The 25,391-nt window shown below is 43.1% G+C and overlaps 1 protein-coding gene across 2 annotated transcripts in view; it reads left to right on the forward strand.

Moving 5' to 3' along the window:
* The window catches only part of LOC124037998 (serine/threonine-protein kinase Nek7-like), a 150,884-nt gene that overhangs the window by 47,051 nt on the left and 78,442 nt on the right, over positions 1-25,391 (forward strand). For both annotated transcript variants that reach the window (XM_046353338.1, XM_046353339.1), the window contains exon 2: positions 22,726-22,813. In XM_046353338.1, coding sequence (XP_046209294.1) covers positions 22,754-22,813 — 60 coding nt within the window. In that variant the 5' untranslated portion in view covers positions 22,726-22,753. The remainder of the gene's footprint in view (positions 1-22,725; positions 22,814-25,391) is intronic.

Below are 25,391 nucleotides of genomic sequence, written 5' to 3' on the forward strand. Positions count from 1 at the left end.
ATCAAGATCATCCCAGGGGCCGTAAAAAACCTTCTCGCGGGCCGGATGTGGCCCGCGGGCCTTGACTCTGACATATGTGTCCTATAGCATCCCACAGTTAGCTCTTGATTTGAATTCTCTAAGAAACGGCATGTTGAGGTCACAAAAAACCCTGAACTAAATGGAATTCAAATATTTGAAACGACGTTGGTCAATTACTTGTTTAATAACCCCCATAAAAAGCATACACTTCGGGTAATTGCTCAGCACCAGTTCTGCGTTTTGTTGCGAGAATATAGTGTAGCCTGAGGCAGCGCAGACATAAAGCTTAATGTAGGTGCTCCTTTTGAGAAAAAGGTTTGGCAACCACTCTCAGGACTATAGAAATATAGATCCATAGATCCAGCCCTTCAAACCAATGTCTGGGGGTGTCATATTCAATGGAAAGGTCTATGAAAGAGGGTTTGTCAGTGAATACCCATTCTATGGAAAGTGTAATTATCATGCTAGCCAACATACCGATCTCCGATATTATTGGGTTTACAGTGCCTTAAAGTATTCACACCCCTTCATCTTTTTCAAAATGATCTGTAAGGTCCCCCAGTCGAGCAGTGAATTTCAAACACAGATTCAACCAGGGAGGTTTTCCAATGCCTCGCAGAGAGGGGCACTTATTGGCTGGTTGGTACATTTTTTAATAAAAAGCAGACATTTGAATATCCCTTTGAGCGTGGTGAAGTTATTAAATACACTTAGAATGGTTTATCAATGCACTCAGTCACTACAAATATACAGGTGACCTTCCTAAGTCAGTTGCTGGAGAGGAAGGAAACCGCTCAGAGATTTCACCATGAGGCCAATGGAGTCTATAATACAGTTAGAGTTTAATGGCTGTGACAGAAGAAAACTGAGGGTGGATCATCAACATGGTTGTTAACGCTTTCTATTCAGGACGTAAATTATCTTTGGGGAAAATCCAACTCAACACATCAGTGAGTAGCACTCTTCATATGTTCAAGCATGGTGGTGGCTGCATGGGTATGCTTGTCATCAGCAAGGTCTAGGGAGTTTTTTAGGATAAAAAGAAACGGAATATAGCTAAGCACAGGCAAAATCCTAGAGGAATCCCTGTATCAGTCTGCTTTCCAATAGACAATGGGAGACGCATTGTGACTTGTTTCAGGAAACTATGCGTATGTTGCGGGTCACTAGGTCACAGGAGAGCCATTTGAAAGTTAACTTTTTTATTTGTCATCAAAATGTTTTTTTTTGTTGGTATAAATCATTTGCCTTCTGGAACGTGAACTATAATGTGCCTTAAAACCTGTTGCGACGAGCAATCCCGTATCCGGGAGCGTAATTATAGCCTCAAGCTCATTACCATAACGCAACGTTAACTATTCATGAAAATCACAAATGAAATTAAATAAATATATTGGCTCACAAGCTTAGCCTTTTGTTAACCTCTTGCTCCTACCTGACTCGCAGGCGTCCCATCTAGACATCTGGAAATGCAAATGAGCTACGCTAAATGCTAATAGCACTCGTTAAAACTCAAAGTTCATTAAAATACACATGCAGGGTACTGAATTAAAGCTACACTCGTTGTGAATCCAGGCAACAAGTCATATTTTTAAAATGCTTTTCGGCGAAAGCATGAGAAGCTATTATCTGATCGCATGTAACACCCCAAAAGACCCGCAGGGGACGTAAAACAAAATAATTAGCATAGTCGGCGCTACACAAAACGCACAAATAAAATATAAAACATTCATTACCTTTGACCATCTTCTTTGTTGGCGCTCCTAGATGTCCCATAAACATCACTATTGGGTCTTTTTTTCGATTAAATCGGTCCATATATAGCCTAGATATCGATCTATGAACACTGTGTGATCAACGAAAAAAATAGCGTTTTATAACGTAACGTCATTTTTTTTTATTAAAAAAGTTGACAAACTTTTACAAAACACTTCGAAATACTTTTGTAATGCAACTTTAGGTATTAGTAAACGTTAATAAGCGATCAAATTGATCACGAGGCGATGTATATTCTATAGCTGTACGTCTGGAAATAATGTCCAGGTAAATCTCAACCAAAATATCCGGTTGGAGACCCGAAGAACTGCGCTGCCTTGTGTCTGTTTGACCAAGAAACAAATTGTAGGCAAATGACAAGACTGTTGACATCGTGTGGAAGCTGTAGGTATTGCAACCTCGGACCCATTTAATTTGGATCACGTTTAACAATGGGTTGAAGTGGCGCATGGATATATTTTCCCATTTTCAGTGATCAGATTTTCCTGCACTTTTCGATGAAATGCACGTTCTGTTATAGTCACAGCCGTGATTTAACCAGTTTTATAAACGTCTGAGTGTTTTCTATCCACACATACTAATCATTTGCATATACTATATTCCTGGCATGATTAGCAGGGCGCTGAAATGTTGCGCGATTTTTAACAGAATGTTCGAAAAAGTAGGGGGCAGGATTAATATATAATAATAATAATATAATATATATAATATATATGCCATTTAGCAGACGCTTTTATCCAAAGCGACTTACAGTCATGTGTGCATACATTGTGGTCCCGGGATTGAACCCACTAGTAGCGCCATGCTCTACCAACTGAGCTACAGAGGATTAACAGGTTAACAACACTGTCATCTCAGATTATCAAAAAATGCTTTTCAACCATAGCTACACAAGCATTTGTGCAGGCAACATTTTCACAAAAACAAGAAAAGCATTCAAATAAAATAATTTACCTTTGAAGAACTTCAGATGTTTTCAATGAGGAGACTCAGTTAGATAGCAAATGTTCAGTTTTTCCAAAAATATTATTTGTGTAGGAGAAATCGCTGCGTTTTGTTCATCACGTTTGGATAAGAAAAAACCCAGAAAATTCAGTCATTACAATGGCAAACTTTTTTCCCCAAATTAACGCCATAATATCAACAGAAACATGGCAAACGTTGTTTAGAATCAATCCTCAAGGTGTTTTTCACATATCTATTCGATGATAAATCACTCGTGGCAGTTTGGTTTCTCCTCTGAACAAAATGGAAAAATGCACGCACCTGGAAATTACGCAATAGTTTCGACGGAGGACACAGAGCGGACACCTGGTAAATGTAGTCTCTCTTATGGTCAATTTTCCAATGATATGCCTACAAATACGTCACAATGCTGCAGACACCTTGGGGAAACGGCAGAAAGTGTAGGCTCATTCCTTGCGCATTCACAGCCATATAAGGAGACATTGGAACACAGCGCATTCAAAATCTGGCTCACTTCCGGTATGACATTTCATCTTGGTTTCGCCTGTAGCATTAGTTCTGTGGCACTCACAGACAATGTCTTTGCAGTTTTGGAAACGTCAGTGTTTTCTTTCCAAAGCTATCAATTATATGCATAGTCGAATATCTTGTTTAAAATTGGAACGGTTTTCATCCAAAAATGAAATGCTGCCCCCAGAGGTTCAAGAGGTTAATAACATACTTGTATGCCTCCTGTAAATACAAATAAAATGTTTAATTACGAGCGTAGTTGGTTTAGCCACGGAAGAAGTGGGCAACTTTCCTGCTAGCCATGATTGGCTGAGATAATGAGTGGGCTGGACATGCGAGAGACGAGTTCAGATTGGTCTGCCATGTAGCGGGCTTCTGTCTATAATATGAGCTGGGCAACCAAGGCATCCATGACAGAGCGGGAGAAGCTTCCATCCATGTATACAGGTAAGATAGTCTAGCTAGCTAAATTTTCTAATTTGACATGTTTCTAATTTTGTCAGTCATTTTAATTCCAAGTTAAAGTGCACTGTTAGCTAGCTAGCTAATGTTAGCTGGCTGGCTCGCTAGCTAACGTTACATGTATGATCTGTGTAGTAATGTTATTTGTATCTCTGAGCCATTTGCATTGCTTGTTACAGCCTAATGTTAGCTAGCTAACATTGAACCTGGTTGGTTAGCTACCTGCAGATTCATGTGTTGTAACGTTATGAGTTGGAATTATGGTTCATTGTTTAGCTAGCTACATGTCTAAACAAAACACTCCGTTATGCAAGTAACCATTTCAATAGACTGTTCATGATGTCACTGCGACAACTGTTGATAGCCAGAGCGAATTTACCAGCAACGTCTATCTACTCTGATTTCAGAGCACTCTCGTCAGTGTCCCAGAGTGCAGAATCACTGACAAATTGCCCGAACACTCAACACACGTTGACAAAAAAGTGTAATTAAATTGTTGCCAGCAATACAGTCCCAGTCACCAATGCTCTGGATAACATAAATTGTCCGTTCTGAAATTCAATCGTACAACGCTCTGAGTTTACGAACGCCCAGAAAACACTCCAGATGTAATTTGACGAACACACCCATACTATAAACCAGCCTTAGTCTTGAAATCTTTGGTTGTTTAGTACATGGCCTCACAATGTGAATCATTTAAAGAGTTGAGTGGGACTAAAGCTTAAGAGGGTGTGAACGATGCTGAATGTTTGTAGACAAAAAGAGCTCTCCATTAGGTGTACCCAACTATTCAAGGTCCATTTTCTCAAAAGTGAGGTTAGTTTATCAACTTTCAAAGCAGTATTTACTTTCCCGTTGTTAATTAACTGTAGTGTATGATATGCCATTGTCTAGCTCCGAGTTTCTACTTTGATCCAATGTAAAAAAAAACATAAGCCCGACTCAAGCTGGTCGTACACAATTCACCATTCAGCAGGACAATAACCTAAAACACTAGTCCAACTATACACTGGAGTTGCTTACCAAGACAACATTGCATGTTCCTGTGTGGCCTAGTTACAGTTTTGAATGAAATCTGCTTGAAAATCTATGGCAAGACTTGAAAATGGCTGTCTTGCAATGATCAACAACCAACTTGACAGAGCTTGAAGATTTATTTTGACGAATTGCAAATACATTTCCGGTGTGCAAAGCTCTTCGAGATGTACACAGAAAGACTCGTAGCTGTAATCGCTGCTAAAGGTGATTCTAACATGCATTGACTCAAGGGTGTGAATAATTATTTAAATAAGATATTTATGCATTTCATTTTCAAAAATGTCTAAAACATGTAATCACTTTGTCTTTATGGGGTACACAACAAAGTGTGGAATAAGTCAAGGGGTATGAATACTTTCTGAAGGTGCTGTATCATCTTGACTCTTCTGGTTTTAAGATTACAAAAACACAGGTAGCCATTTTCCACCTGTTATTGAAAAATGGTACGAAATGTACTTATCTGTATTAATAGCTAGGCTATAATGTTTGTTTCATGTTTCATTGAAACAAAACGGAAATGGACCACATTGACAGACAGTCATTAGTTTTTTTGTTGTTTTAATCAGATACGACTAGCTAGCTGTCATCCTTTTATGATTTGCAATCATAGTTTGTCTTTACAAACACAAGTGGAATGTGTTTGTTTGTCAAGTGATCATTAGCATCCTCCTTGGCCTTCCATCTCCAGACATCAAACAGAGACTGTCATACTCACCGCCAACTATGCTGCCTTCCGCTGTCAGCCACCTGCAGGAGTGACGGCAGCGGGACAAAAGGCCTCCCACCGCTCCATGTCCTCAGAGCTGGTCTGAAGAGGACGGGACAATGGGCTGAGAGGTGGCCTTAGCATTTACACATGTGCCAACTAGTCTGAACAACAGAGGAAAGGAGGCGGAGAAGCCTGACACCTGCCTGCACTTTAGGCCTCGGCTCAATGGCAGACATTTGTACTGTATGTGGGTGGTGAGGTGGGTTGGGTTGGGCAACTGAGAGGAGAGGGTGGATGGAGAGGAGCATACATGCATGCACAGTTTACACACACACACATACACACACTGGAGAATTGTGTGTGCGTTTTGTGTGTAGAGGAGAGGTGCTAGAGTGAGGCCACCATTGAGATGAAGACAGAGGAGATAGTATTGTAGTGAGACTGGAGGGCTTCCAGCTTTAATGGGCTGACTAAGTCCTGTTGGCCCAGGAGACCGAGGCCAGATACTTCAAAGCTAGGTGGGGAAGGATGGAGGCAACAAAAGCCATAACACACACACACACATTGTGGGCTGGTGAGCTAGTTTGTGTGGGCAGGCAGGCAGGCAGAGGCAGGGGTTTATAACTCAAGCAGGCCTCCCATGCAGCCAGGCAGGCAGCGCCGTTTGTGTTGTGCTATTTACTTCTGCTGGGAAATAATGATTAGCCTATAAACCTGTGTGTGGAAAATGTAAAGGAGGCCTATTTATAGTGGGAGAGAGAGCAGTAGAAATATGGATCGCTGCTCTGTGGCCTGCCTCTTCCTTAAGGCCTCAGCACTTTTCTCTCTTCTTTCTCGCGCTCTCTCATCTCCCTACTCTGTGCTCCCTCCGGTTGGAGAGGGTGAAGGTTTAAGGAAGAAGGGATGAAGAAAGAAGAGAGACTAGTGTGTTAGTATCCAATTCTTTACCAGTTGAATATCGCAATCAGGTCAATGTGTTATTTTTGTCTTTGTTCCCCTCTTAGTTAGATCATTTCTTTCACTATCATAACTGATTAACATCCGTTGTTGAATTCTGATTGAGAACTTTTGGAAGTGGGAAGAGTTTGACTGTGTCTGTGTTGCTAACTGTTCTGTGAAGCCAGTTTCAAAGCCTCCTCTCCTCTCACACCCAGAGAGACAATGAGGTTTCTCTATTTCTTATTCCATTACATCCTGACATACCAATTGAAAGACCGCTGGTGGTGGAACCAACACACACACACACACACACACACACACACACACACACACACACACACACACACACACACACACACACACACACACACACACACACACACACACACACACACACACACACACACACACACACACACACACACACACACACACACACACACACACACACACACACACAGTTATGTCTGTACTAATGATTTTAATAGTGATTTAAAATAAGTGGGAGAATGTAAAATATGTCTCACTTCTTTAATATCCCGAGCCTGCCTTCGTTAGTTTGTGGCTTCAGTCAAAGCCTCGCTGAGCCGAGCAGCGTTATAATCAGTTCAGATGAGGCATGGGCCCATGGCTTTCATGAAGACTGACTCAAAGGTCCCTGCTTCTTGTAATCATGGACACCACTTCCACCGTCTTCTGTTGCTCAAAGGTGCCTTTGATTCACACAGATCCCAATACTCAAATCACTGCTACAGTCACATCTCTATCTTTCTACTCCCCTCTTTTTAATGTTTTTTCTCTCTCTTTACTTAAGCCTCTAGTCCTTCTTTCGTTCTCTCTTGCTCTGTATCTTTTGCTTTACCTCCTCCCGCCATCCTTTCTATCTGTCCCCCTCTCTCTCTAACATATCCTTGGGTCTGGGTTCGGGCGGGATGTTGCGGTCTTCTCTGCACCTCACCCCCCATCTCTCCTTGATCCACTTTTTAAACCCCCTCCCTTTTTTTTGGTTTTTCTTCCCTCTTTCTTGTAAATTAATAATGCAGATAGGAGGAAGTGGGGATGAAAGTGAAGCTAAAGCCGGTGTCCTCTCTCCCGGCGCTACTCTCCATCACACTCTGAACCAGCTCATCAGGCGAACGAGGAGAGAGACTGGAGGAGGGAGAGGGTAGTGGTTTAGGTGACAGGGTTTGGGTAGGAAACTGAGGGTTGAAATGATGTATACTAGTTAGTGGTCCATGTCTTTGAAGACAAAATTCAGAAAACATTGCTAAGAGATTATTTGAGTCAAGATGGGATTGAACATAGGTGGGATTGAAAAACAGTTGTATGGACCTTGTTAGAATAAGGAAACAGTATCTAGATGTAGACACATCTTTCTTTGTTAGAAGATCTCTTTGAAGATTTATTTTGTCTCCCCAGAAACTCCCCAGAAATGTTTTGACTGCATTGGACTGTGAGTTTATGCTTGAGTGCTACATTGCTCACATTGTTTGCTCCTCCAGAGTGAGTGCTTGCCGTTAATTGTTCTTTCCTTGTTGGTGCAGTTCCCCTGGTCTGACGTAAACTAGCAGTCTTAATTGATCCTTTTAAGAGATGTAGAACCAAGATGCCTCGTGGGTATTTTGACAGGAGCCGGGTAAGGGAGAGGAGAGGCGCTTAGTCAGCTCCCATCTGAAACATCAGCAGGAGATGAGACTGATGTGTTAATAACCACTAGTGAAGGTGACTCGTGGCCCAAATAACACCTCAGCCTAGCCAAAATGTCAGGCTGGACAACGTAGACACTCACGACATCCTCTCTAGCTTATGGACCACAGCAAGGGATCAAGAGTGGAGTGGTCCAGCTAGGGGATAAAAGACCATCAGTTATGGGTATTTTATTTATAAAATGTTATTTTTAGTGTTGTGGCGTATGTCATTTAGCCATCTGTTTGTTTTATAAATGTAGGCAAAACATTTTTATACAAGATTTAGGGTAAGCTGTCAGGCTTTGTTTAATTTATTCCTAGATCACTTTATTAAAAAATGTCTGAGCAGATCACATTGTAAATAAAATCACGTTTGGATGGGGCACAGACTGAGCTGTTCTGATGGTATTATAGTCTCCCTCTCCAGCACTTGTGTATTTTTCATACCCCTAATTGGAAAAACCCTTTGCAATTTGAATGATGATAATTTGCTTGGAAAAAACGTTTAAAGGGCGATTGAACTTCATGATTTGGCCTTGTTCTTGATCAGTGCTCATTAAGAAATGCTAGCGGCCGTAACTGAAGGCAAACGAGAGTTGTCTTGAGGGTGTGGTTTGATGTGGATGTTTCTTGGGTGTGTCTTTGCCATTTAATCACAATAAACAAGGCCAGAAATGAGTTTAGCGAGGTAAACTGAGCTAACTTTGCTATGGAGAGAACAAAGGAGAACTTCTCCCCTCCTGACTCGCCATCTCAATATGGTCAGCTAATTCAGTTCTTTCTGTAGTACAGTGAAATACCTTTTCCCAACAATGCGGTAATCGATATCAGTAGTAAAAATATTATGCATATGTACTATGTATCAAATCCAATGTTATTTGTCACATACATATGGTCAGCAGATGTTAATGCGAGTGTCGCGAAATGCTTGTGCTTCTAGTTCCGACAATGTAGTAATAACCAACGAGCAACCTAACAATTTCACAACAACTACCTTATACACAGTGTAAAGGGATGAAGAATGTGTACATAAAAATACATGATTTCAGCAAAACAGAAGAGATGAGCGTGGACTTCAGGAAACAGCAGAGGGAGCACCCCCCTATCCACATCGACGGGACAGCAGTGGAGGAGGTGTAAAGTTGACATATCATTGACAAAGTGAAATAAGTCCACGCACACAGACAGTGTGGTGAAGAAGGCGCAACAGTGCCTAAATGTCACCAATTCACAGATGCACGATTGAGAGCATTCTGTCGGGCTGTATCACCACCTGGTACGGCAACTGCGCCGCCCACAACCGTAAGGCTCTCCAGAGGGTAGTGAGGTCTGCGCAACGCATCACCAGGGGCAAACTATCTGCCCTCCAGGACACCTACAACACACAGGAATGCAAAGAAGATAATCAAGGACAATAACCACCCGAGCCACTGCCTGTTCACCCAGCTTCCATCCAGAAGGCGATGTGAGTACAAAGCTGGGACAGAGAGGTTGAAAAACAGCTTCTATCTCAAGGCCATCAGACTGTTAAAAAGCCATCACTAGCACAGAGAGGCTGCTGCCTACCTACAGACTTGATATCATTGGCCACTTTAATAAATGGAACACTAGTCTCTTTAATAATGCCACTTTAAGAATGTTTACATATCTCCCATTACTCATCTCATATGTAAATACTGTGTCCTTCGCTATCTTTTCTTTACTATCTATTACATCTTAGCCGCTCTGTCACTGCTCATCCATATGTTTTTGTACTTACAGTGGGGAGAACAAGTATTTGATACACTGCAGATTTTGCAGGTTTTCCTACTTACAAAGCATGTAGAGGTCTGTAATTTTTTTCATAGGTACACTTCAACAGTGAGAGACGGAATCTAAAACAAAAATCCAGAAAATCACATTGTATGATTTTTAAGTAATTAATTTGCATTTTATTGCATGACATAAGTATTTGATCACCTACCAACCAGTAAGAATTCCGGCTCTCACAGACCTGTTAGTTTTTCTTTAAGAAGCCCTTCTGTTCTCCACTCATTACCTGTATTATTTGGGCGGCAGGATAGCCTAGTGGTTAGAGCGTTGGGCTAGTAAGTGTCATGGATTCAAATCCTGCAGCACACGCAAGGTCCCCCTGCTCAAGCCAGCGCATGTCCTGGACCGTCTGAAGTTTACCAATGACCATCTGGATGATCCAGAGGAGGAATGGGAGAAGGTCATGTGGTCTGATGAGACAAAAATAGAGCTTTTTGGTCTAAACTCCACTCGCTGTGTTTGGAGGAAGAAGGATGAGGACAACCGTGAAGCATGGAGGTGGAAACATCATTTTTGGTGGGATGCTTTTCTGCAAAGGGGTCAGGATGACTGCACCGTATTGAGAGGAGGAGGATGGATGGGGCCATGTATCGTGAGATCATGACCAACAAATCGGCAGTGTATCAAATACTTGTTCTACCCACTGTATATATTCTCATCCCATTCCTTTACTAGATTGTGTGTTAGGTTTTGTTGTGGAATTGTTACACTGCTTTATTGTTGGATCTAGAAGCATTTCACTACACTCAAAATAACATCTGCTAACCATGTGTATGTGACAAAGAAAATTTGTTTTGATTTTGTTATTATGTCTTTGAGTTGAAATTAGTTGGCTGGCTAACGTAAAAAATATCCTATTTAAACCTTGTAGTGAATTTTGACACATGATTGTTTCTGTCTTACATCGATGCCACATATGCCTTTTAAAACTAGATACGTTGGTTATAAGGGACAGTAAGTCGCTTTGGATAAAAGCGTCTGCTAAATGGCATATATATATATATATATATAGATGACCTTTTTAAATGTACATTTAAGAATAGGAAAAAAACGTTCCCAATATAACAAACCCAGGAGAGATTGTGTTGCGCACGCTTTTTAAAGAATTTCAATGCTCGGCACTCTGAGGCAAATGAACGCTGAATACCTGAAAACAAAAGCCTAACCAAACCAAAGTAAACAACAGTGTCGGGCGGACACGCAGCCCTGGTGTGTGCTACACTGCCACTCAATGACCGGTTGGCAGATTGGCAGCTAATTAGCATGATTAACCTTTACTAAATCACCCTGACTCTATCGCCATGGAGACGGTGTGTCACTCAGTAACTCCTAAACTGGGCATTTTAATTGGCTACGTGGGGGAATACTGGAGCTCCGTCTTCTGTCCTGACAACCAGACGGAGATGGACAGACACTCTCACAGTGAAGGATACACACATCAACACACAAGTGTGTGTGTGTGTGAAAGGAAATGTTCGTATTGCATTCCACTCTGTCAGTGCGTCAGAATAGTGTGTGTGTCATGCTGCAGTGGCGTGAGATCCGATGCTGATGGTGACAGATGGTGAGTCATTTATAAATGTTGAAGCCTTTATCTACCTACAGTGCCTTAAAGTATTCATACCCCTTGACCTATTCCACATTTTATTTTGTTACAAAGTCGGTTTAAAATGGATTTAATTGTCATTTTCTTTGTCAACAATCTACACAAATACTCTTTCAAAGTAGAAAAGAAATTCCAACATTAGTTTAAAAAAAACGATGAAATATAAAACACTTACCTTGATTACATAAGTATTCCATCCCCAGAGTCAATACATGTTAGAATCACCTTTGGCAGCGAGCACAGCATTGAGTCTTTATGGGTAAGTATCAAATGTTGCACCTGGATTGTGCAACATTTGCCCATTTTATTATTTTCTAAATTCTTCAAACTGTCAATTTCTTTCGTTGAACATTGCTAGACAAACATTTTCAGGTCTTGCAAAGGTAATTTCATCTCCCAGTGGCTGGTGGAAAGCAGACTGAACACAGTTTTCCCCTTGTATTTTGCCTGTGCTTAGCGCCATCTCATTTCTTTTTTGGTCTTGAAAAACTCCCCAGTCCTTAACGATTACAAGCGTACCCATAACATGATGCAGCCACCACTGTGCTTGAACATTTGGAGAGTGGTAAGGAGTAATGTATCATTGGATTTGCCCCAAGCATAAGACTTTGTGTTCAGGGCACATGTTTTGCAGTATTACTTTAGTGACTTGTTGCAAACAGGATCCATGTTTTTGGAATATTTGTATAATGTACAGCTTTCCTCCTTTCCACTCTGTCATTTAGGTTATTATTGTGGAGTAATTACAATGTTGTTGATCCATCCTCAGTTTTTCTCCTATCACATCCATTAATTAAACTCTAACTACCAATAGGTGCCCTTCTTTGCGAGGCACTGGAAAATCTCCCTGGTCCTCGTGGTTGAGATTCACTGCTCGACTGAGGGACCTTACGATTATCTATATGTGTGGGGTACAGAGAAGTAATTCAAAAATCATGTTCTCGCTTCTGAACTTATATAGACTTGCCATAACAAAGGGGTTGAATACTCAAAGCATTTCAGCTTTTCATCTTTATTTAATTTGTAAAAAACATTTCCATTTTGACGTTATGGGGTATTATTGATTTAAAACAAAAAATCGGGTAAATTCAATTGATTGGACATTATTTGGAAAGGCACACGCACTGTCAACTGTGGGACCTTATACAGACAGGTGGGTCGGAGCAAAAACCAAGCCATGAGGTCGAAGGAATTGTCTGAGACAGGATTGTGTCTAGGCATAGATCTTGGGAAGGGTACCAAAAAAATTCTGCAGCACTGAAGGTTCCTAAGAACAGTGGGCTTCATTATTCTTGGAAGATGGAAGAAGTTTGGAACCACCAAGATTCTTCCGAGAGCTGGCCATCCGGCCAAACTGAGCAATCGGGGAAGAAGGGCCTTGGTCCAGGCCTTGGTCCAGGAAAGACCAAGAACCTGATGGTCACTCTGACAGAGCTCCAGAGTTACACTGTGGAGATGGGGGAACCTTCCAGATTGACAACCATCACTGCAGCACTCCACCAATCAGGCCTTTATGGTAGAGTTGCCAGACGGAACCCACTCCGTTAAAGGCACATGACAGCCCACTTGGAGTTTACCATAAGGCACCTAAAGGACTCTTAGACCATGAGAAACAAGATTATCTGGTCTGATGAAACCAAGATTCAACTCTTTGGCCTGAATGCGAAGTGTCTCATCTGGAGGAAACCTGGCACCAGTGGTGGAAAAAGTACCCAACTGTCATACTTAAGTAAAGATACCTTCATTGAAAATTACAAAAGTCAGCCAGTAAAATTCTACTTGAGTAAAAGTCTCTAAAATTATTTGGTTTAAAATATACTTAAGTATCAAAAGTAAAATTATAAATAATTTCAAATTCCTTATATTAAGCAAACCAGATGGCACCATTTTCTTGTTTTAATTTACGGACAGCCACGGGCACACTCCAACATTCAGACATCATTTACAAATGATGCATGTGTTTTTTAGTGAGTCCGCCAGATCAGAGGCAGTAGGGATTACCAGGGATGTTCGGTTGATGCGTCAATTTGATTATTTTCCTGTCTTTCTATGCATTCAAAATATAATGAGTTCTTTTGGGTGTCAGGGAAATGTATTGAGTAAAGAGTACAATATTTTCATAACCTTTCTGGTGCAGGCGTTTTGCTAGCGACCCACCTCGACAACATCCAGTGAAATTGCAGAGCGAGAAATTCTAATTCTATAAATATTTAACATTCATGAAAATATAAATGTCACACATTAAAATAAAGCTTAACTTCTTGTTAATCCAGCCGCTGTGTCAGATTTCAAAAAGGCTTTACAGCGAAAGCACACCATGTGATTATCTGAGGACAGCGCCCCGTATGAAAAACATTTTTAAACCAGGCAGGTGCGCCAGTCAGAAATGGCGATATAATAATGCCTTACCTTTTGAAGATCTTTTTTTGTTGGCACTCCAAAAAGTCCCAGGTACATCACAGATTGTCCTTTTTTTCGATAAAGTCGTAATTTATATCCCCAAAAATTCAGTTTTGCTGGCGCGCTTCATTCAATATTTCACCGGTTACCCTCCTTCAAAATGCACACAAAATTATTTACAAACGTTACCAATAAACTTCTCCAAACAAGTCAAACAACATTTTATAATCAACCCTCAGGTACCCTAATACGTAAATAAACAATACAATTAAAGACGGAGAATCCTTATTGTCTTTACCGGAGATAAACAACAAGGAACGCAGGTGTGTCCACGCGCATGAAAACACTACAGCCAAAATGGGAGCCACTTTGAAAAACTACAAATCATAGCTAATTTTTTCCAAAAATACGCCTGAAACTCTTTCTAAAGACTGACAACTAGTGGAAGCTCTAGGGACTGCAACCTGGGAGGTTTTCGCCTAATAATAAACATGACATCCATCAGAAACAGTGGTAGAATTTTTTTTTTTTAATGGATTTTCTCCATATCAGTTCTATTATATTCAGACATTATTTGAGCCGTTTTAGAAACTTTAGAGTTTTCTATCCAAATTATTATATGCATATCCTAGCTTCTGGGCCTGAGTAACAGGCAGTTTACTTTGGGCACGCTTTTCATCCAGATGTCAAAATACTGCCCCCTAGCCCAAAGAGGATTTATTGAGGAATGTAGTGAAGTAAAAGTAGTCAAAAATATGAACGGTAAAGTACAGATACCCCAACAAACTACTTACAGTTGAAGTCGGAAGTTTACATACACCTTAGCCAAATACATATAAACTCAGTTTTTCACAATTTCTGACATTTAATCCTTGTAAAAATTTCCTGTTTTAGGTCAGTTAGGATCATCACTTTATTTTAAGAAATGTTAGAATAATAGTAGAGAATGATTTATTTCAGCTTTTATTTCTTTCATCACATCCCCAAATTAGTATTTGGTAGCATTGCCTCCTTGCTCGCACACACCTTTTCAGTTCAGCCCACAAATGTTCTATGGAATTGAGGTCAGCGCTTTGTGATGGCCACTCAAATCAAAGTTTATTTGTCACATGCGCCGAATACAACCTTACAGTGAAATGCTTACTCACAGGCTCTAACCAATAGTGAGAGCTATACACAGAAGCGAGGCTACATACAGACACCGGTTAGTTGGGCTGATTGAGGTAGTATGTACATGTAGATATGGTTAAAGTAAAAGAGGGGTTGGCGGGCGGTGGGTGGGACACAATGCAGATAGCCCGGTTAGCCAATGTGTGGGAGCAGTGGTTGGTTGGCCCAATTGAGGTAGTATGTACATGAGTGTATAGTTTTTGTGACTATGCATATATGATAAACGGAGAGTAGCAGCAGGGTAAAAAGAGGGGTTGGGGGGGGGCTCACAATGCAAATCGTCTGGGTAGCCATTTGATTACCTGTTCAGGGGTCTTATGGCTTGGGGGTAAAAACTGAAAGTATTTTTGTCCAAGACTTGGCACTCTGGTACCGCTTTCCATGCAGTAGTAGAGAGAACAGTCCATGTCTGGGGTGGCTGGGGTCTTTGAATTATTTTTGCGGGCCTTTCTCTGACACGCCTGGTGTAGAGGTCCTGGATGGCCTGAGCTTAGCCCTTGTGATGTCCTGGGCCGTACTCACTTCCCTCTGAAGTGCCTTGCAGTCAGAGGCTGAGCAATTGCCATACCAGGCAGTGATGCAGCTGTAGAACTTTCTGAGGATCTCTGGACTCATGCAAAATCTTTCTAGTTTCCTGAGGGGGAATAGGCTTTGTCGTGCCCTCTTCACGACTGTCTTGGTGTGTTTGGACCATTCTAGTTTGTTGTTGATGTGGACACCAAGGAACTTGAAGCTCTCAACCTGCTCCACTACAGCCCCTTCGATGAGAATGGGGGCATGCTCGGTTCTCCTTTTCCTGTAGTCCACAATCATCTCCTTAGTCTTACATTGAGGGATAGGTTGTTATTCTGGCACTACCCGGCCAGGTCTCTGACCTCCTCCCTATAGGCTGTCTCGTCGTTGTCGGTGATCAGGCCTACCACTGTTGCGTCGTCTGAAAACCTAATGATGGTGTTGGAGTCGTGCCTGGCCATGCAGTAGTGGGTGAACCGGGAGTACAGGAGGGGGCTGAGCACGCACCCCTGGGGAGCTCCAGTGTTGAGGATCAGCGTGTCATGTGTTGCTACCTACTCCCACCACCTGGGGGCGGCCCGTCAGAAAATCCAGGATCCACTTGCAGAGAGAAGCGTTTAGTCCCAGGATCCTTAGCTTAGTGATGAGCTTTGAGGGTACTATGGTGTTGAACGCTGAGCTGTAGTCAATGAATAGCATTCTCACATAAGTGTTCCTTTTGTCCAGGTGGGTAAGGGCAGTGTGGGATGCAATAGAGATTGCATCATCTGTGGTTCTGTTTGGGCAGTATGCAAATTGGAGTGGGTCTAGGGTTTCTGGGATAATGGTGTTGATGTGAGCCATTACCCACCTTTCAAAGCACTTCATTGCTACGGACGTGAGAGCTACGCGTTGGTAGTCATTTAGGCAGGTTGCCTTTGTGTTCTTGGGCACAGGGACTATGATGGTCTGCTTGAAACATGTTGGTATTACAGACTCAATCATGGACAAGTTGAAAAAGTCAGTTTAGACACCTGCCAGTTGGTCAGCACATGCCCAGAGCACACGTCCTGGTAATCCGTCTGGCCCCGCAGCCTTGTGTATGTTGACCTGTTTAAAGGTCTTACTCATGTCGGCTACGGAGAGCGTGATCACACAGTTGTCCAGATTAGCTGATGCTCTCATGCATGCCTCAGTGTTGCTTGCCTCGACGCGAGCATAGAAGTGATTTATCTCGTCTGGTAGGCTCGTGTCACTGGGCAGCTCACGGCTGTGCTTCCCTTTGTAGTCTAATAGTTTGCAAGCCCTGCCACATAAGAAGGGGCTTCGGAGCCGGTGTAGTATGATTCATTCTTAGCCCTGTATTGACACTTTGCCTGTTTGATGGTTCGTTGCAGGGCATAGCAGGATTTCTTGTAAGCTTCCGGGTTAGAATCCCGCACCTTTGAAGTGGTAGCTTTACCCTTTAGCTCAGTGCGAATGTTGCCTGTAATCCATAGCTTCTGGTTGGGGTATGTATATACAGTCTCTGTGGGGACAACGTCCTCAATGCACTTATTGATGAAACCAGTGACTGATGTGGTGTACTCCTCAATGCCATCAGAAGAATCCGGGAACATGTTCCACTCTGTGATAGCAAAACAGTCCGGTAGTTTAGCTTCATCTGACCACTTTTTTTATAGACTAAGTTATTGGTGCTTTAATTTTTGCTTGTAAGCAGGAATCAGGAGGATAGATTTCTGGTCGGATTTAACAAATGCAGGGCGAGGGAGAGCTTTGTACGCGTCTCTGTATGTGGAGTACAGGTGCTCTAGAATTTTTCTTCCCCTCACCCTCACTTCCCCATGTCGTCATTCAGCCATGATTCCGTGAAACATAGGATATTACAGTTTTTGATGTCCCTTTGGTAGGATATTCGTAATCGTACCTCACGTTGGAGAGTAGTATTGACGGGAAAGGCAGCTTTGCCACTCCTTTTCTGGGTCCTGACCAGGCAGCCGGCTCTTTGTCCTCTGTACCTGCATTGCCTCCTCTTGTAAATAACAGGGATGATGGCTCTGTTGGGTGTTTAGAGATTGTCTTGTGCTTGTTGCTTGTTGAAGAAATAATCTTTGTCTAATCCGAGGTGAACGATTGCTGTCCTGATATCCAGAAGCTATTTTTTTACAGTAAAAAATGGTTGCAGAAACATTATGTTCAAAATAGGTTACAAATAACGCTGGAAATAACACATAATAGCACAATTGGTTGGGTGCCCGTAAAACTGCTTCCATTTCTTCCGGTGCCACTCCAATACCTTCACTTTGTTGTCCTTAAGCCATTTTGCCACAACTTTGAAGTATGCTTGGGGTCATTGTCCATTTGGAAGACCCATTTGCGACCAAGCTTTAACTTCTTGACTGATGTCTTGAGATGTTGCTTCAATATATCCACATAATTTTCTTTCCTCATGATGCAATCTATTTTGTGAAGTGCACCATTACCTTCTGCAGCAAAGCACCCGCACAACATGATGCTGCCACCCCCGTGCTTCACCGTTGGAATGGTGTTCTTCGGCTTGCAAGCCTCCCCCTTTTTCCTCCTAACATAACGATGGTCATTATGGCCAAACCGTTCTATTTTTGTTTCATCAGACCAGAGGACATTACTCCAAAAAGTATGATATTTCAAATCAAATTTTATTTGTCACATACACATGGTTAGCAGATGTTAATGCGAGTGTAGCGAAATGCTTGTGCTTCTAGTTCCGACAATGCAGTAGTAACCAACGAGTAATCTAACCTAACATTTCCAAAACTACTGTCTTACACTTGTGTGTGTATAAGGGAATAAAGAATATGTACATAAAGATATATGAATGAGTGACGGTACAGAGCGGCATAGGCAAGATACAGTAGATGGTATCGAGTACAGTATATACATATGAGATGAGTATGTAAACAAAGTGGCATAGTTAAAGTGGCTAGTGATACATGTATTACATAATGATGCAGTAGATGATATAGAGTACAGTATATATGTATACATATGAGATGAATAATGTAGGGAATGTAAACATTATATTAGGTAGCATTGTTTAAAGTGGCTAGTGATATATTTTACATAATTTCCCATTATTAAAGTGGCTGGAGTTGAGTCAGTGTGTTGGCAGCAGCCACTCAATGTTAGTGGTGGCTCTTTAACAGTCTGATGGCCTTGAGATAGAAGCTGTTTTTCAGTCTCTCGGTCCCAGCTTTTATACACCTGTACTGACCTCGCCTTCTGGATGATAGCGGGGTGAACAGGCAGTGGCTCGGGTGGTTGTTGTCCTTGATGATCTTTATTGCCTTCCTGTAACATCGGGTGGTGTAGGTGTCCTGGAGGGCAGGTAGTTTGCCCCCGGTGATGCGTTGTGCAGACCTCACTACCCTCTGGAGAGCCTTACGGTTGTGGGCGGAGCAGTTGCCGTACCAGGCGGTGATATAGCCCGCCAGGATGCTCTCGATTGTGCATCTGTAGAAGTTTGTGAGTGCTTATGGTGACGAGCCAAATTTCTTCAGCCTCCTGAGGTTGAAGAGGCGCTGCTGCGCCTTCTTCACGATGCTGTCTGTGTGGGTGGACCAATTCAGTTTGTCTGTGATGTGTATGCTGAGGAACTTGCTACCCTCTCCACTACTGTTCCATCGATGTGGATAGGGGGGTGTTCCCTCTGCTGTTTCCTGAAGTCCACAATCATCTCCTTAGTTTTGTTGACGTTGAGTGTGAGGTTATTTTCCTGACACCACACTCAGAGGGCCCTCACCTCCTCCCTGTAGGCCGTCTCGTCATTGTTGGTAATCAAGCCTACCACTGTTGTGTCGTCCGCAAACTTGATGATTGAGTTGGAGGCGTGCGTGGCCATGCAGTCGTGGGTGAACAGGGAGCACAGGAGAGGGCTCAGAACGTACCCTTCTGGGGCCCCAGTGTTGAGGATCAGCGGGGTGGAGATGTTGTTGCCTACCCTCACCACTTGGGGGCGGCCCGTCAGGACGTCCAGTACCCAGTTGCACAGGGCGAGGTCGAGACCCAGGGTCTCGAGCTTGATGACGAGCTTGGAGGGTACTATGGTGTTAAATGCCGAGCTGTAGTCGATGAACAGCATTCTCACATAGGTATTCCTCTTGTCCAGATGGGTTAGGGCAGTGTGCAGTGTGGTTGAGATTGAATGCTTTACTCACCTCGGCTGCAGTGAAGGAGAGGCCGCATCTTTTGGTTGCAGGCCGTGTCAGTGGCACTGTATTATCCTCAAAGCGGGCAAAAAAGTTATTTAATCTGCCTGGGAGCAAGACATCCTGGTCTGTGACGGGGCTGGTTTCCTTTTTGTAATCCGTGATTGACTGTAGACCCTGCCACAAACCTCTTGTGTCTGAGCCGTTGAATTGAGATTCTACTTTGTCTCTATACTGACGCTTAGCTTGTTTGATTGTCTTGCGGAGGTTATAGCTACACTGTTTGTATTCGGTCATGTTTCCGATCACCTTGACCTGATTATAAGCAGTGGTTCGCGCTTTCAGTTTCACGCGAATGCTGCCATCAATCCACGGTTTCTGGTTTGGGAATGTTTTAATCGTTGCTATGGGAACGACATCTTCAATGTACGTTCTAATGAACTCGCACACTGAATCAGCGTATTCGTCAATTTTGTTGTCTGACGCAATATGAAACATATCCCAGTCCACGTGATGGAAGCAGTCTTGAAGTGTGGAATCAGCTTGGTTGGACCAGCGTTGGACAGACCTCAGCGTGGGAGTTTCGTGTCTTAGTTTCTGTCTGTAGGCAGGGATCAACAAAATGGAGTCGTGGTCAGCTTTTCCGAAAGGAGGGCGGGGCAGGGCCTTATATGCGTCGTGGAAGTTAGAATAGCAGTGATCCAAGGTTTTTCCAGCCCTGGTTGCGCAATCGATATGCTGATACAATTTAGGGAGTCTTGTTTTCAGATTAGCCTTGTTAAAATCCCCAGCTACAATGAATGCAGCCTCAGGATGTATGGATTCCAGTTTGCAAAGAGTCAAATAAAGTTCGTTCAGAGCCATCGATGTGTCTGCTTGGGGGGGAATATATACGGCTGTGATTATAATCGAAGATAATTCCCTTGGTAGATATTGCGGTCGACATTTGATTGTGAGGAATTCTAAATCAGGTGAACAGTGCAGTTGCAAATCGTAGTCTGGCTTTCTTATGGCGTTTTTGGAGCAGTGGCTTCTTCCTTGCTGAGCAGCCTTTCAGGTTATCTTGATATAGGACTCGTTTTACTGTGGGTATAGATTATTTTGTACCTGTTTATTCCAGCATCTTCACAGGGTCCTTTGCTGCTGTTCTGGGATTGATTTGCACTTTTCACACCAAAGTACGTTCATCTCTAGGAGACAGAACGCGTCTCCTTCCTGAGCGGTATGACGGCTGTGTGGTCCCATGGTGTTTCTACTTGCGCACTATTGTTTGTACAGATGAACGTTGCACGAACACCTTCAGGTGTTTGGAAATTGCTCCCAGGCATGAACCAGACTTGTGGAGGTCTACAATTGTTTTTCTGAGGTCTTGGCTGATTTCTTTTGAGTTTCCCATGATGTCAAGCAAAGTGGCAATGAGTTTGAAGGTAGACCTTGAAATACATCCACAGGTACACCTCCAATTGACTCAAATTGTGTCAATTAGCCTACCAGAAGCTTCTAAAGCCATGGCATCATTTTCTGGAATTTTCCAAGCTGTTTAAAGGCATAGTCAACTTAGTGTATGTACACTTCTGACACACTGGAATTGTGATGCAGTGAAATAATCTGTCTGTAAACAATTGTTGGAAAAATTCCTTGTGTCATGCGTGTCTTAACCGACTTGCCAAAACTATAGTTTGTTAACAAGGTATTTGTGGAGTGGTTGAAAAACGAGTTTTAATGACTCCATCCTAAGTGTATGTAAACTTCCGACTTCAACTCTAAGTAGCACTTTAAAATATTTTTACTTAAGTACTTTACACCACTGCCTGGCACCATCCATATGGTTAAGCATGGTGGTGGCAGTATCATGCTGTGGGGATGTTGTTTAGCGGCAGGGACTGGGAGACTAGTCAGGATCAAGGGAAAGATGAACAGAGCAAAGTACAGAGAGATCCTTAATGAAAACCTGCTCCAGAGAGCTCAGGACCTCAGACTGGGGCGAAGGTTCACCTTCCAACAGGAAAATGAGCCGTCAAAAAAACACAGGAGTGGCTTCGGGGCAGGTCTCTGAATATCTTTGAGTGGCCCAGCCAGAGCCCGGACTTCAACCCAATCGAACATCTCTGGAGAGATGGTGATCATACATAATTGTTGACATCCGCAAATGAATGCATACCATACTAAATGTAACATATCATACTAAACGGAGGGTATAGGATTTACTTACAGATTAATGCAAAATGCTCTGAGACCAGGTTGGGAAATAGCTCTAGGAAATAGCTCTAGCGCTGCAGTGAGTGGGGGGGGGCTATGTGACGTACCTTTTTGTTCTTCCTGAGTGAAAGAGGTGCGCACTTTGACATGCAGTCCAGCATCGAGTCACAGAGGGGTTTAGGAACATAGACACATTTTCTAAATTCCCCTTTTAAGATAAATTACCATAATCCTAATGTGATCTCTGTCATTCTGAGCACTGTGGTTGGACGTCCTAATGGGTTATGCAAACCAATGCAAATGGGTCCATTAAATTTCCAAATAATCTGTAAATGAAAATCATCCCTGGTCACGTTGTCCGGCACCACATTTTCCTAACGGAAACCCTGATGTGTGTCTGGAGCCTTTCAGGTCCATAGAGACCCAGCCAACGAGGCAGATCCCGTTCTACTGCAATGTGACACCCTCTGGGCCACAGAGCGACAGTACCCAGGCAGCAGAGTCCTCAGCAACACACTATTGTCTCAGGCTCCGTAATTCTCAGGCTCCGTAATGCTCAGGAGATCTCCAGGAGTGTGATATTTGTTACTAGTCTGTGTATATAGTCTGTCTGGTGGCAGAGTTCTTCTGTAGAGGGTATGTTCAGGGAATAGGAGGATCTACTTATGTTTCTACCTGGTTGTGAGGGAAAAGAGTCCCGTGTTTTTGTGACTGTAATGTTAACTGAAGGTTGTGTTTGTGTTTCCTTAGGGGTGTGAGGGATTGATCTCCTGTCACCATGGACATGGACACCCAGCCACAAGGCCAGCAGGCAGCAGTACCCGTGTTCCAGCCTCAGGTAGGATCCCCTAACCCTAACCCAGCCACAAGGCCAGCAGGCAGCAGTACCCGTGTTCCAGCCTCAGGTAGGATCCCCTAACCCTAACCCAGCCACAAGACCAGCAGGCAGCAGTACCCGTGTTCCAGCCTCAGGTAGGATCCCCTAACCCTAACCCAGCCACAAGGCCAGCAGGCAGCAGTACCCGTGTTCCAGCCTCAGGTAGGATCCCCTAACCCTAACCCAGCCACAAGACCAGCAGGCAGCAGTACCCGTGTTCCAGCCTCAGGTAGGATCCCCTAACCCTAACCCGGCCAGCAGGCAGCAGTACCCGTGTTCCAGCCTCAGGTAGGATCCCCTAACCCAGCCACAAGGCCAGCAGGCAGCAGTACCTGTGTTCCAGCCTCAGGTAGGATCCCCTAACCCTAACTTACCCTCACCCAAACCGGTTTGGCTGGGGTAGGCCATTTTAAATAAGAATTTGTTATTAACTGACTTGCCTAGTTAAATAAAAAATATTAGAACATCACTTTTACTCTAACTCTAACACAGCAAGCAGCAGTACCTGTGTTCCAGCCACAGTATGATCCTCTTACATTTGTGTTTCCTCACAAAGAGAGAGTTATTATTGATTGAAACTCTGGAGGCTTGCAGAGCTTGACCTCCCAGTGAGCAGCTTTTGATACGATAACATTCAGGTTGTTGTGTTGCAAATCTGGTCACCGTTGGAATTTAATAGCAGTATCGTACATAAGCTTCATCAATCTCATTCATAGCACAAGGATGTTTCTGTCCCCACTATGTATTGAATGGACTTATAACAAAGAGGATTCGCCCGCTATCCATATCCATACGTTGAAGAGGAAACGGGAAAACAACCGTTTTTTGTTTTTTTTGTAACCCCCAAAATTATCCAGTTTTACTTGTGTATGCAAAGCCAGTGCAATATTAACTGTGAAATCGCCAGGTTGATAATTTATTTGAATATGTTTAATTACTAATTGGGTTGTGCACAGAAAAGGAAAGAACGAGAACTCGCATCCCCCACACTCGAGATATCATATTCCAATTTAACAGTGTTGTGGTAATGATTTCCTCTGTTTTTCACACACTATATTTAGCTTCATTTCAGTTCTTTTTCTCTTTCATTATTGTCTCAAAATATAGGAAATGTTTCTAGAAGTAGGCCTAATAACATGCATATTATTAGTTTATGCAAGATCAGATTTAACAGTTTGTATTTAAAACACCAGTCCTATGCAGATCCAGACATTATTTTGCTTCCTGTTTGGCATCCAGCTTCATACTGTGTCTATCAGCAGACAGATCCTTCTCTTTCAACAAGTCCTCAATCTGTTTCACACTTTTTCTCAATTTAATCTGCTCGGCAAAAATTCCCCTCCTGAAAATGTGAATTGTATCACATCTCTAAGTCCCGGAGGTATGATGCATATGCATTAGGTAAAGTGGATGAGCTGGTATCATGTGCATTTTTAATGGTGCATTTGCTCTTTGAGTGGGAGAGAGATTCTCAAAATGGAATTTGAACGTCGCAGCAGGTTTTGACAGAGTCAGATCTGTGTGTGTGTGTGTGTGTGTGTGTGTGTGAGTGAGAGACAAGGCGGAGGGTTATAAGTGAGCTAACGCACCGTGGTACAGGAACAGATTGAAGAGGAGCAGACAGAGAAACACCAACGGAGTAGGGAAGGATGGATGGAGTGATGAATATTGTATGGCGGTGCTAAGCTGGCTGGGGCTGAGGAGAGATGTAGGTGAAAGAAGAGGGAGGTGAGGAGTGGGGGGGGGTAGTAGAGGGTGGGTTGTTGCTCTGTGGGAGATGGCACCCTTACTGGCTCCCGCTGGCCTTTTTCTGGCTGCCGCTGGCAGTGCCACACTGTCGCATCACACCTCACATCTCTCCCCCTCTTTCTCTTCCTCTCCCCCTCTGTCTCGCTCTCTTATTTTCATCTCCTTCCCTCTCCCCCTCTCTCTCTCTTATCTTAAATTCTCTGTCAGTTGCTCTGTGTCTCTGTGTCACCACTGATCAGCCCATATCACACGTCATCTATGCTTCTGTCTTCATGCCTTTTCTCTTTTTCTCTCTTCCTATCGCTCTTCCTCTCATCTCCTTGTCAGTGAGTAGCCCAGGGTGTGTGCATCTCTGTGTCACTGGTGGCCACCCTGTCCCTCTGCCATCTCTACAGCACAGGCACATGCTGTCCCTCATAGACATGCTTGTCCACTCCTCTACAATCCCTCACTCTTCCCATCAAGGATTATCTTGAGCTGGACACCACAAGTCTGATTCCCCAAAGCAGTGGCCTAACTTTAGCTCTCACCAACTAAGGGTGTGTTCCTCATTCACATTTATGGCCCAAATTCCCACGATAACTGATTGGTAATTGAGACAGAAAATTGACTTCTCTGTTACTAACTCCTTTCAAACACGTACACACCTCCACTTCCGCAAGCTGCAGTCTGTACAAACCTCTCCTCTCTGTGCCACTCCTCTCCTCCTTTCCTCTTGCGGTCTGCCCAGTGACCCCTCTGTCATCAGGGGTCGAGCTGCTGCGCCTCACCCGTGTGTGTGTGTGTGTGT

Source organism: Oncorhynchus gorbuscha, linkage group LG06, assembly GCF_021184085.1.
Source record: "Oncorhynchus gorbuscha isolate QuinsamMale2020 ecotype Even-year linkage group LG06, OgorEven_v1.0, whole genome shotgun sequence".
NCBI lineage: Eukaryota > Metazoa > Chordata > Actinopteri > Salmoniformes > Salmonidae > Oncorhynchus > Oncorhynchus gorbuscha.